The sequence below is a fragment of the Rousettus aegyptiacus genome, unplaced genomic scaffold (genome assembly GCF_014176215.1).
Source record: "Rousettus aegyptiacus isolate mRouAeg1 unplaced genomic scaffold, mRouAeg1.p scaffold_m13_p_1, whole genome shotgun sequence".
Taxonomy (NCBI): Eukaryota; Metazoa; Chordata; class Mammalia; order Chiroptera; family Pteropodidae; genus Rousettus; species Rousettus aegyptiacus.
The window spans coordinates 102,633,832-102,648,208 of NW_023416284.1; the positions used below are offsets into that span (position 1 = coordinate 102,633,832).

General features: G+C 38.6%; 1 protein-coding gene across 1 annotated transcript in view; it reads left to right on the top strand.

The window, feature by feature from the left end:
• The window catches only part of MEP1A (meprin A subunit alpha), a 29,007-nt gene extending 14,860 nt beyond the window's left edge, over positions 1–14,147 (top strand). Inside the window, exons 8-14 of the mRNA XM_016158916.2 lie at positions 3,535–3,756; positions 4,556–4,705; positions 7,489–7,704; positions 8,846–9,316; positions 10,035–10,208; positions 10,754–11,054; positions 13,991–14,147. Coding sequence (XP_016014402.2) covers positions 3,535–3,756; positions 4,556–4,705; positions 7,489–7,704; positions 8,846–9,316; positions 10,035–10,208; positions 10,754–11,054; positions 13,991–14,147 — 1,691 coding nt within the window. The remainder of the gene's footprint in view (positions 1–3,534; positions 3,757–4,555; positions 4,706–7,488; positions 7,705–8,845; positions 9,317–10,034; positions 10,209–10,753; positions 11,055–13,990) is intronic.
• The last annotated feature ends 230 nt before the right edge of the window (positions 14,148–14,377 follow it).

Sequence of the window (14,377 nt, forward strand, 5' to 3'; positions counted from 1 at the left end):
TTATGATGACTTGATGACATACTCAAGATTTTTTTGGTGCTTTACCAAATTAATGACAGGTGTTTAAAAACAAAACAAAGCAACAACAAAAATGAATGCTTTTGTTTGAAATTGTACCCCCAATTCTGTCAATTCTGGCTAATGGTTTGAGTTCTGGTTTATCAAACTTTATTGGCCTTTTCTTTCTCCTTTTTAAGCATCACTCTTCTTTGGCCCCCAGCTTATATTATACACATGATAACACAGTTTTATTTCTCATATTATCGTACAGTTATGTTATTCTAATAATTTCAATGTTCTTTAATTTTGTTAGAATTCCTGGGACACTATCTTCCTTAATTGCTTGAGGCAACTAAGTAGAGTGCTTCAGAGCAAACTAAAACATGATTTATCAAACAGTTTCCTGATGTGCTGGGAAAAAAGTCAATGCTGTATTTCTGAAAACACCTAATTTTTAATTAGGAATTAGTTCAGGGAGTGGAAAAGCATTATTTTTGGCAGGAATAGAATTAACGAAACTAATATATTAGAAATATCTTCTTACCACAGATGGTTTTCATAAAGCAAATAATTGCCTTGTAATTATCTGGGTTTTTTTTTTCTTTTCAGATCCCAATTTCATATATGAGTTCATTTATTGAAGTGCCTTTCTAATAATTTTACTTGAAAAGACTTGGAAGAACTGGTCTTACTTTAAAATTAAATATGACTCCCCAAAAGACTTTTGCTAGAACTAGCGCATTTTGGAGTAGGATGGATCAGTGGTTCTAACATGAGGATGGCTAATCATATCAAAGTAACCTATGGGGTTTCTCAATCTGTTTCCCTCTCAGTATCTCTTATTCTGATATTCCTATGAATGGAGTGCTGGTGGAAGGAGGTAAATGTAAAAACCTAATACATTTACCAGGATTGGACCCATACACACATTTCTATCCATTCTACCAGCTAGAGGCTGAATGATATTCTTCTCTGCCTCACAGTCCAATCTGGAGAAATATTAGAGGGTATTCACCCAGATATGAAATAACAGATGAAATTTAATATATTTATTTCTCAGGGTAATTGCATTATAGCTGGGTCTATAGAGGGGAAAGGACAGTGGGGTCATATAGGTCAAAGAACTTTATCTATATTTGCCTAGAGGCCTGAATTTCTTACCTTCCCATATATATACTTGACCTAGCTGAAACTTAAGTGAAGAAGCAGAAAACATTCACATTTTAAGTCTCAAAAAACACAATGCTTAGCATTTTAAGATGGCTTTAGGCCAACAGAGTTCCCCTTTGTCAGAGGAAACTGACACATTTGCCAGGATAATTTGCAGACTTGCTCAGCTCTAGGTTGTGCATGGGTCACTCGACACATATTTGCTCCTCTCTGATCTCTATTTTCATCAGGTATAATTCCATATATTGAAGTTGCCCACATCACTGAAGAACTGTTCTCAAATGAGACCTCAAATCTAGTAAGATCATAAGCAAGGCATTATTATTGCACAGGGTAATTTATGAATTTTATTGCCTCTTTCTTTAGTTGATCATAATCTTATTGTTTAACTGAAGAAGACACTGTACTGGCAATGAAGTTCTCTCCCCAAATCATTCTCCATTTCTCAACTTTGTATTTTGTTTTCTGGATCTGTTTCCTTCTTCCACTAAAGAAAAAACTTCTGAGATCTAGCAGGGGTTTGCTAACCATTGCCCATGGGCCATGTCCATTTTCTTTTGTAAATAAAATTTTATGGGGACAGAGCCACCCCCATGAGTTTATGTATTGTCTGCTGTAGTGCTACAATGGCAGAGTTGTGACAGAGACCATATGGCTTGCAAAGCCAAAAATATTTTCTCTCTTGGCCTTTACATAAAAGGTTTGCTGACTGACCTCTGTTTTACCAGATCACTCCTTTTCCAAGGCTCACAGTTGTGAGTTTGCTGAAGACAGAACCATCCCTGTTCTGTTCACTGCCAGGGGCCACCACCTACCTACCACAGCTCCCAGTAGATAGTGGGCATGACAAAATATAGTAAATTTAAAAAAATTAATTATTCGAAACATTTGTTTAGTAAAGTATTCTGATAAGGATACTTGAATAATAAAGAATAAAATGATCTATTCTAACCTGATGATTTTATTGAAAGTTAAGGAAAACATACCATACCCAGTGAGTCAATAGGGCCTTCATTAAGATGCTGCCAAGAGTCACCAGGAGATCCCAGACCCAATCCCCAGTCCTTGTACCACCTTATGCTCTTCCCAATTCTACCCCCTTGACTGACATTCTGGGACCAGGTGCTCTGGAAGAAGTTACTTTCCCCTTTCCCTGTTTGGGTCATTTATTTCTTGCAGTCCTGTCTCACTTTTGAAAATGCTTTGATCCCTCTCAAATTAAGTCCCCATAAAATGCCCGTGAGTTGGGATGATAAAACATCAGTATTCTCATTTTACAGTTAAAAAAAGGTCTTGATCAAAGGGGTTCATTGACTTTTCCAAAACACTTGGAGACTCTCTCCAGCACCTGCTGGACCACCCACCAGGTTGCACCACACTTCTTCAATGCTAACTGTGGTTGTGTTTGACAGACAATTACATTTTCTTCCCTCTAATTGTTAAAAGCAACTGGATGGGAAACAAGAAAAGAAGAACCTGAAGATGAGAAGTTATGACTGAGAGAGTTATGAGCACTCTCATTCAGTTTTTCTATCACTTTCTAAGAAGGAAATTAAAAATCTGCAACTGAAACAGTAAATTCCTGATGGCTAGTGGATTAAAAGATCATCCGATTGGTTTCTTATTTCAGCATTTCACAGTGTAGTACGTATGATCTTACTTGGGCTAATGTCATAAAAAGATTTTCCTTTCTTATTTTGAAAGGAAAGTCAATTTTCTTCTTCCTATTTTATTTTTTCTATCTATGAGGCTATTTCTGAAACAGAAGGATGTGAGCCTTGATTGACAGGATGCCCAGTTCTGTCCAGCTGCTTACCTTTTCCTCTGTCCCTCAGATTTCCTTTTCCTAACATGTGGGAGAGCTGGCCAGGTACAGCTCTTGGATGGATGCTATTAACAAGATATATCAGTTCTGAATATTTTCCTGAATTCGGAAATTCTGTTTTCTATTATTTAGAACACCTGTTCCCACTTTGATATTTTTATCTTCTCTTTCGTAATGCCCCACACACACATTCGTTTATTTATTTATAAAAGAATCTTTGGTTTAAATATATATCCAATAATTTACATGTGTATATTAATTATAACGTATATTTTAATATTCATTATTATAATTGTATATACCATTATATAATGTAGTAATATTGACAGTTAATATTAGTTAATAATATGTATTAATTTTATAAGCATTATGCTAATTAAGAAATGTTAAAATATGTGTGTGCATGTGTATATATGTGTATATATATATACACATTATTTCTTATCTTTTTTTTTGTCTCTGCTTGAGAATCTAGTCAAAAAGAGTAGGATGGGGAAATAATATGACTGAAAAGAACCTGTGGATTCTCTCCATGACAGGTTTCGAGCACAACTTTGACACCTATGATGACAGCGTCATCACAGATCTCAACACGCCCTATGATTACGAATCTGTGATGCACTACGAACCTTTCTCATTTAACAAAAATGAAAGTGTTCCTACCATCACAGCCAAGATCCCTGAGTTTAATTCCATCATTGGGCAGCGCCTGGATTTCAGTGCCATTGATTTGGAGAGGCTGAACCGAATGTACAATTGTAGTGAGTACCTCTGGGGCTGAGGGTTAGGTCCGCAATCCTCAACAGAGATTCTCCAGCCCTGTAGGTTTCCTGTACACTTTCCTTTACCCTTCTTTCATCTTCTAGTTAAGGGAAATGGACAAACTACATAACCTTATTTCTTTATCAATGGAGTAAAAAATTATAACACCTATATCACAAGATGGTAATGAAAATCAATTATGTGTTTGTGTTTTGTGAAGTGAAAGTATTGGAGCAATTTAAGGAGCAGTGATTGTCCAATTTCTTTAGCTTCCTTTTGAAGGGTGTGTCATTATGTAAAGCTCAAGATAGGTAATAGGCTTGAAAGTATTTTGTAGCCGGCAAAGTTCTTTACCTGGGATAAAGAATTCCTAAAGTAATCTAATGCTCAGAGATGGGATGTTTTCTAAAATGATCCCACTAGTTTTCAGAAATACATTCTTTCATCCTCTTCCATGTGTGTGTACAGAAGATATATTAAGTACAAAGTCCAGGGTTATAGGGACCTTGTTCTTGATCTAAAGGAGTTTGTGGTTGGTGTTTATAGCAAAGCGCCATGGTAGGGTTTTTTGTTGTTGTTTGACGATGACTCTGCGAAGTGGGTAGGGCTGCATCTATATCAGCAAGTTCTATAATCTAGTGGATGACAGTAGGATTTGCATTTGAGAAAAAGTCAAGAGAAGGAAAGATTCATGATCCTGTTATATCTAAACAATGAACTCTTAGTAGCCCAAGACATTAGGTATTTGGAATGAGATGCCTTAAATTTTTAACCAGACAACAAAAATGTCATTTGCAGCTACAACTCACACACTTTTGGACTATTGTGCTTTTGAGAAGGCAAACATCTGTGGGATGATTCAGGGCACCAGAGATGACGCTGACTGGGTCCATGAGGACAGCACTCAGTCTGGACAAGTGGATCACACCTTGGTGGGACAATGCACAGGTTGGTGAAGGTATAAAATAAACACACTGAGATGGTTCATCAAGTTCAGTGGCAACGGCAGCCAGCATGACTTGCTTCAGTCAGGATGTTAGTTATCAAACCCAGAATTCTGAACAAGGACAAAGGACATTTTTCTTATCTTTATTATTAACTCAATAAAAAGGCATCCAGGTTCAAAAGGAAGGTGCGCTTAAATGATGACAAAACTGATATGGTTGCTAATGTATGACTTTGTAAATAATGATAATGTATCTAGAGCCAGACATGACTTTGTAAATAAGGGTAATGTCTCTAGCACCATGCCCTCCAATAGAACCATAATGCAGCCATATGTATAATGTAAAACTTTCTAATAGTCACATAAAAAAAGAAACAAGGGAAAGTCTCTCTAATAATATATTTTATTTAACCCAATTTATCTAAAATATTAACATTTCGATGTGTAATCAGTATAAAAATTATTGATGAGATGCTTCATACTTTTTTTATACTAAGTATTTGAAACCTGCTGTGTATTTTATGCTCACAGCACACCTCAGTTTGGACTGGTCACAGGTCAAGTGTTCAATAGCCGTATGTGTTTGGTAGCCACTATACTGGATGGCACAGCTTCAGATAGTTCCTATGTATGGTTTGTGTGTGAAAAAGCTATAAAGTCAGACAGACCTAGGTGCGAAATCTGGCTTCACAGCTTGCTAATTGTAACCAAAGGAAGTTGTTCTTATTGCTGTTTTTAAAGTCTCTTTTTAATAAGCCTTTCTGATCATCAAGATGTTGATACTTTACAATGAGGATAGAAAGAGATAATGCATACAGAACCTCTAGTTGCAGAAAAGCAGCTTCACTCTTTTCTTCATTTTCCCTTTCTCACCAAAGTTTCCATATATGAGTATATTCTAGCGCTTTTTTATTAAGTGGCTGTCATTGAAGTCATCGCAACCCTATTTGAAAGCAGATGGAGTTATAAATTATAATTGCTTTTTAGAGACTGGACTGTGGGGAAGTCCCTTAGTTCATGCCCATGTAAGACTTGGTTTGATTTCCTTCTCAAAAGGGACTCAGCTTGTCACCCAGATGTCAGGTCGCCAGGGAGAATGTCAGAGGTTATAAGCCATTGCCACTCTTCCTCTGGCCTTTGCAAAGGGTAAAAGTCTCTGTCACACATCAGATCATTAAACATATAATCTCAAGTATCCAAAAGCTAATCTAAGCCCAAAGTTCTCATTAAATTTCTATCGTAGCCTCCAATCCAATCTTTTCTGTGGGCTTGCTTCTAGGCTAATATACAATTTCCAGCTAAACAGAAAGGTGACCTTCATGTGATAAAAACCTGTCGGAAGAATTTCTAGCACCTTAATAGGAAAGGAAAGAACCACACTCAGAAGAAATATAATAATTTGTAACGCAGAGATCTCAGACTAGTAAGTTCAAGTATTGAAAAGAACATACAAAAAATATATAAATTTTCTTGATATAACATTAAATCCATTATAATATCTTTAAGCTTTGTGGAAAGCTTATTTAAACATCTATACTTGCAGCTAATATGAAAGGCACATGCCCCATGTGAGAGGCAGGACGAGGCAGGGAAAATTATTGCCCCAGTGCCTGAAACAGTTATAGATGCTCATTTCGTTTTCATTTGTTGGATGTTTTGAGTGAAGCATTTAGTAAGAAGTTGAATTCTGGTGTGCAGTTAAATGACTTCTTTACATGTAAGAATTGTTTATTGCACTTAACTTTGAAAAGTGTATTGGTTTTCCAAGTTACATTTGTTTAGTAGCCTGCTTGTTTGGAGGTAGGGAGATTTTTGAAATATCTGAGTTGGGCAAAATGTAGACACTTTCCCTCCTCCTTTTCAGTGTTCTTTGAAGGTTTTCTTTACATTCAGAAAAAATCTCCAGTTAGTCCCTAACATGCCTTGAATGCCCTTTCTTATGACACAGTAAAGATTAACCTTTACCACTGATAATACACCCAGATATTAGGTTAGACACAAGTGAAATTGAGCCCTGAACATTGTGGATGTTCAAAATTCAGTTTCTAAACCTCTGAATCCCAATTTATTACACAACTAGAACAGTCCTTTTCCTTAGAATGAGTCTCTGTTTTAAACAATAAAGTCAATAAAGAAAATAGAATTCATCTTGTTGCAGAAAAATCAGAGTAGCGAGAGACCAAGCACCACTCAGAGAGCTGGAGAACTCAGATTTATTATGCCAGAGGTCCCAGAAGACCTAGTATTCTGAAGATCTGGGCCCTGAGCTCAGGGGTAACCTTACTTTTATATAGGGCTTAACAAGCAAAGGCAATGTCTGTTATCTTGACAGAACAAGCAAAGGGGGATACATCTATTATCTAGACAGGATGAGCAAAAGGGGTGGGTTAGTCTTCAGTTCATCTCAAGGTCACCCTGCCCTTCAGCCTACACGAATTACGAGGTTAGCCATTTGAGTGAAAATTCCTCTTCAATCTCACAGACACTAAACTCCATCAAACTTTGCTTAAAGCCCATATTTCCTTAAGTCAGAGGTCTACATTTCACAAACTTGGAAAGGTCAATGAAAAGAAGCAGTAGAGAACTGCAGCTTTAGCCAGTGAGTCTGTTCGAGGGGACAAACAAGACGTTTACTGACAAATAACTTTCTTCCTATTTTCTCCAGAAGAATTCTAGCTTTAGTTATCTGAGTAATGGCAGTTTTTACTATTTCACTTCACCCTGAGAAGAGGGTATTCTGGGGTTTGGGCAGCCACAGATGGGATGTTGGGTGCTCTCTCCACAGATGCTGGCTACTTCATGCACTTCAATACAAGCTCGGGGGTGGCAGAAGAGGCAGCCCTGCTGGAATCTCGGATTCTTTACCCAAAGAGGAAGCAGCAGTGCCTGCAGTTTTTCTACAAAATGACAGGGAGCCCTTTGGATAGACTCGTCATCTGGGTCAAAAGGGATGACAGTACTGGCAACGTTCGCAAGCTGGTCAAGGTGGAGACCTTTGAAGGTACATAAAAGCATTGATGCAGTGACTGATATGGCTTAAAATTTGGAATCATGATCCTTCTCTTCCTTTTCCTTCCCCTCGCCTTTCACCTTTCCTTGCCTTTCTTTGTTCCTGTCCTTGTCATCCCACTCTTTCTCTTCTTTCTCCTCTTCTTCACTTTTCTTCCACCTCCTTTATTCCTCTTCTAAATGCTTAGCATAATGTGTGGCATGTTTTAATCACTCAGATATTAGAAGCAGCATTGACAGTTTAGGTGAGGCTGAAATACACTTCAGTTAAGAGGCCAATTAGAATATATAAATCCAGTTTTCACTAGAAGTTTAGAATAAGCCAGGACAGAGAAAATAGGTGATTCAGGGGTGGAGACTGGAAGATAAAAGAGAAGCAGGAATTGATGCTGCTGGAGAGAGAGCGGTTAAATAGTTGACCAAGTGTTTTTGCACCTGTTGCAGAAAATGATACCATTATATCATGCTGAAGTAAACTCAAAACCTACTTGTGAAGTTGATGAGAAATAAGCCATTTTTATGTATTAACCTCATAATAATCATTTACATATTACACCCTACTTGGTGTAATTTCAGATAGCCTGAAGAAGAGAAAAAATTGGATTCTAGGGAGTGAGTCCACTTTGCGTAGGGGAGATCCAGCTTGTCCTGTAAATTATCATCTACTCCAGAGCCTTCCATATATCTCTCTGGCATCACGTCACCGGTTGGACTATATTAAATTGCCATTATTTGAATTTTGGATTACAAAATGACTCTTTTAAAAGGTTCAGCCTAACACTTGGGTATTCAATGCAACATTAGGGGTTAGGGATGTATTTATACCATCAAACTTAGGAGAAAACCCAGAACTTGTGAAATTGAATAATAATGGAAAAGAATTTCACAATTAAGATTTAAATATAAATTTTAAAATAAATCATAGTGCATCTTTTTTAAAGCTGCTTTTCCTTACTAGATATGTGACTTTAGGGAAATTCCTTAACCAGTTTATAGCAGTACCCATCTCATAGGGTTGTTGCAAGGTTCGAATAAAATAATTCATGTAAAGTAGTTGGCACAGTGGAAGGCTCATAGTCCGAGCTCAATAAATGTTGGCCACAATTGTCACCAATCTTATTCTCTGTCCTCAGGAGCATCTGACCAAAATTGGAAAATTGCCCATGTGACACTGAGAGAAGAGAAGAAATTTCGCTACCTTTTCCAGGGCACAAAAGGTGACCCCCAGAACTCAAATGGGGGAATTTACCTAGATGACATCACTCTTACAGAGACCCCATGCCCCACGGCAGTTTGGACAGTACAGAATTTCTCCCAGGTCCTTCAGACCACAGTTAAAGGAGACAGAATCCAGAGCCCTCGATTCTACAGTTCAGAGGGATATGGTTTGGGGTTGACCTTATACCCTCATGGTAGCAACTCCAGTAGCTCTGGCTACTTAAGACTTGCTTTTCACCTGTGCAGTGGGGAGAATGACGCTATCCTGGAGTGGCCAGTGGAAAACAGACAGGTGATAATGACAATACTTGACCAGGAGCCTGATGTCAGGAATAGAATGTCCGCAAGCATGACGTTCACTACCTCTAAGTCACAGACATCTTCAGGTAAGTGGTTCTAACAGCTGTCCTACAGCCTGGAGGGCCAACAGATGTGATTTTCATCTGTGTAAGAGAGATTAACATTCCTCTCACATTTCCCCCTTGGCCATATCAATAACATGGTCATGTTGAAGTATTAAGTTAAAATTTTCAGTGTCATCTTATCTTCCTTCTCTTTTCTGAATTCCCTGATCAAGTATAAATTAAAGGCTCACAATGCACCAAACTCTGTGGTAGGTACTTAGAATACAAGCAAATTGGGCAGTTCCTGCTTCATGGAGCTCAGTATAAATGAGGAGACAGATACTGCTAATCATTTATCAGATACTCAGAATTTGCTAGGCTCTGTGTAGAACTAACGCACTGATCCTAAAATATTACTCATCATTAATATATTCATGAAACCAACTTGCACCAATAGGTAAATCGACAAACTATTTTTTTTTCAAATGAAGAGCTTTAGGCCTGAAAAGGAAGAAGCTGTAGCTGTTCCTCCCTCTTCACTGAGGAAGTCATTCAGTAGTGAACAATTGACCATTCAGGGCTCTGGTTCTCTGCCCTTCTCCTCTTTCAATTTTGAGTTTTTATTCTCCTGGAAAGAATAAATAACCTGATTTTCAACAATTTTTTTCTAATTAATGAAGCTCTGCATGCTCATTAAAGACAAATTGGAAAGTAAAGTATGAAGAATTAATGTGATTTTGTGTTACCTACAACTTTGCAGCAATAAATAACTCTGTCGTCTGGGACAGACCATCCATTGTGGGATCTTATGACCAAGACTGTGATTGTTATAGAAGTATCAGCTTGGGCTGGAATAATTTCATCTCCCACCAAATGCTGAAAAGGAGGAGTTTCCTTAAAAACGATGACCTTATCATTTTTGTGAACTTCGAAGGTACTTTTACTGATCTTCCTGAAAAAAATAATTGTATCCTTTGGGTGTTCTGCTGATTTTCTACTGATTTTTAAGTATCTTGTGAAAAGTGGGATTTGTCTGTCTTTTGAGCACTAAGGGGAAAAAAAGTTGTTTCTGATGGAACCATAGTTTACTCTATTGCAAAAGGACTCATATCTTTAATTTAACAGTCTTTGGGAGAAACTAAAATTTTGTGTCATCTTTTTTGATAATTTATCAAATATGACAGTTCGCTTACTTTAATTTAGTTTCAATCAGTCTATCCATGTTAATTTCGTATTTCTTTTTTTCAAGTTAAATAAAAATATGATTGAATTACTTTGAAAATAAAAATAACAAGTTAAATAAAAATATGATTGAATTACTTTGAAAGTTGGCTGGGTTCAAAGCCACTCTTCCATATCTCTAAAGGTGACATCCATGAGGGATAGAGGCCACCCAGAACTTTTTCCAAGAGTGGAAGAGAATTATAATCAGATAGTAACTGTAGATCTTCCTCACCACCCTTTGTCTATTTCCTCAAGATATCACTCACCTTCAAAAGACTGAAGTTCCCACTAAAGACACAAGGCTGACTCCTCGAGGCCTCGTTCTCCAAGGCCAAGAGCAGCGGACCTCAGTGGAAGGTTCGGGAAAGGCCTCGTCAGAGAAAGCCTTACCTGGCAGTCTGGGCCAGGGGCAGCCCAGCCGACGGAGGCGGTCAGTGGAGAACACAGGCCCGTTGGAGGACCACAACTGGCCACAGTACTTCAGAGACCCCTGTGACCCGAATCCTTGCCAAAATGAAGGCATCTGTGTGAATGTGAAGGGAATGGCGAGCTGCAGGTAAGCCCTGCGGCTGGAGAGGCAGGTGGTGAATCAGCAGAGGTGAGCACAGTATTTGCTTAACCTGGTTAAAGCCACTGTTCTCAGATTAGGGCAATGAATCCATCAGATAGTCACCTTACACATGGCTATCCTTGACTCCACAAATCTGTGCCCTGAATCAGTAGGGCTTATGCTGCCAGGGCAGAGCAAAGGTCTTGCCAGGTCAGAGGAGTCCCGAATCTCCTGTCTCTTGACTTTTACTGCTTTCCAACCTCTGCATCATCGTCAAAAACATCTTGAATGCGGGGTTTTTAAACTTCACCACAGCCTCACAAATGATTCAGAGCTTTTAATTCAAGTCCTTTCTAGTTCATGACCTGTCACAGTGAGAATCAGGACCAACCTTACATCTTCCCTGACTGCCAATGTTATTTATTATTATTATTTCTATTGTTTGTTAGTTCTTTTGTACTATGATTATAGATATGTTATCAATAGTACTAATAAGAATACCTGATATTTTTGGACTGCTTGCTGTGTATCACAAGCTCTCCTGAGCAGTATATATGCATGATCTAAATTATTTCTCACAGCCACGCTGTGAGATAATGACCTATGTTATCTCACCATTTAGTGCATAAGGAAGTTGAAGTTTAGAGAGGTTAAGTAATTTGTCTAAAATTACCCAGATGGTGATTACTGGATCTAGGACTTGCAACCAGTTCTGTCTGCACAGTTTGCTATAAATTTACTAGTTCTTTTTGTAATGTCTTTTTGCATAAGATATGTTATAATAGGATATATGCAATAACAAAAGCATCAGTTTCGTTTGACAGAATAGTAGCAGACGTAGCAACAATTACGTTTGGCTGAAAATATCTACATTTCTTCTAAGTTCTTTTCAATGTCCGCTTTGTTTCTTCTTTTTCTGACTTTTATCTTGAAATAATTTTAGATTTACAAATACATTGCAAAAATGCTACAGAGTTCCCCATAACCTAATGTTAACATTTTACATAACCGTAGTACAATTAGGAAAGCCAAGACATAAATGAACATTAATGAAACTCAATGCTATTAACAACAGTATTAACTAAGCTGTAGGCCTTATTCCAATTTCCCAGTTTTTCCACCAATGTCCTTTTTCTGTCCCAGGATCCAATTCAGGATCTCTAATATTACTTTAGTTTTCATGTCTCCTTAGCCTCATTTAACCTGGGACAACTCTTCAGTCTTTCTTTGTCTTTTATTACCTTGACACTTTTGAGGAGTAGTGGTCAGTTATTTTGTAAATTGTTTCTCAATTTGGGTTTATCCGATGCTTTCTCATGATTATATTGAGGTCGTACATTTTGGGCAAGCATAGCAAAGATGAGATAAGCTCTTCTCAGTGTGTCATGTGAGGGATATTTGATGTTTATATGTGTTACTACTGGTGATGCTACCTTGATCACCTGGCCAAGGAGGTGTCCGCCAGGCTTCTCAACTGAAAATGTATCATCTCTCACTCTATAATTAACATATATCTTGAGAGAGAGATTCAGAGACCATGCAGACATCATACTTCTCAAATCCTTACCCATCATCACTGGTAGATCCCGCTGGAACAATCACCACGAGAATATTTTAACCGTGATTTTCTATTTCTCCACTCTCTACATTCATTAAGAGAAATACTTTTAGAAAGAATAACTGCCCCACTCTCCCAATTTATTTATCTATGCAATTATTTATTTGTATCCCTAATAATTCACATTTTAGTAGTGCCAGTATTTATATTGTTCCAGCTTTAGCCTTTGGGAGCTCTTTCAGATTGGCTTCTGTGCCCTTTCAACTCATCCTAGCCCTGGAATCATTCACTTTTCCAAAGGCCCTGGTTCCTTTTATTGGGGAATCCTTACCTTGTTTCTTCAGGGCCCTGTGGCCATAGGTCTACAGCTCTTTGCTGATAGGTCCTTGAATACCAGATTTCAGTATATGCCCCGGCTGGCTTCATCCTTCTCAAAGTAAAGAAGGCCAGGGATTTCCACTCATGTGTCAGCCTCCAAACAGCCAAATGATCCCTCTCTTACAAACCTGCAGCTTTGAGTTTGTGGAATAAGCTCCCCAAAGGTAACACTAGAGAATATAATTAACCTGTGTTAGGAGGGGACTGGATCGGAGAAAAATTGCACAAACTTTCTATTACTCAGTGATTTTTAAGAGGCTAATTTTGGGGCTAGAGATGAAGCCTTCAAAGTAAAATAGTTCCAGGATTAAGAAAAGAAGGCTTTGACTTCTGTGCATCTCATTCTACTCTGTGAGTAGACCTTGTGACAGGAATGTTATTTGACACAAAGGCTAGAATTTGTACGATGAAGAGATGAAACACTACCCTTAACTACTTGGTTCTGAGATTAGTTGATCTTTATACCAAATAATATCTTTTGAAAAAACTCCAGGGGATAGCCATTATGTGCCAACTGTGTGCCAAACATCTCACTTTAGAGTAACACTTTAATGGGTATTGCCTAGAAGTTTTCGGGCTCCAACTAATGCACTGACCCAGACTCTCTCTGAAGAATTTTCACTGTGTCTTATCATCTGAGCTAGTGTCAGGCAGCATATTTTTTCAGTATCCCAAACCTTCGTCCTGAAATTTGTGCATGCAGGCCAAAAGTACCAAGTCCAGTTATAGACCTCCAGGAATAGACTTCATGTGTGAAGCACTAACCTCGTGACCTTGAGCAAGTTATTTAACCTTGCTATTGAGTGAGGATGTTGAGGATGGCCCGATGATAACTACCACCTCAAAGGGTTATTACAGGATTAAATGCATTGACTCATATAAAGCACTTGGGATTGGGCCGGGCATATGGAACTGCCATTATTGATGTGTTGGTGCTTGTCGGTGGAAAGTGCCGGAGGCTTTGATGGCTCCCACACACACCCACCCCTGTGTCCTGTTCCCTCAGGTGCGTCTCCAGTCATGCCTTCTTCTACACAGGAGAGCGATGCCAGGCCATGCAGGTGCATGGCAGCGTCCTGGGCCTGATGATTGGCGGCACGGCCAGTGTGGTCTTCTTGACCTTCACCATCATCTCCATCTTCTTCCAAAGGCCCAAGCAGTGACCCTCCAGCTGGCATTGGCTAGACCAAAGAAACTCCTTCTCCACTCACACCCTCCATTTCTGTGCTGAGCGCAGTTTGGCGTGGTTTTTATCAGCCTTATTTTAAAGAGGCCTCTAAGGACCAAGGCCTCTAGCCTCTTGTGTGACCCTTATGGTTTTTCTGCCCCCAACGCTCATATGGTTCTGTTACCCTGCTATGTGCCCCGAATGTATCTAGCGTGTCCTGTGACA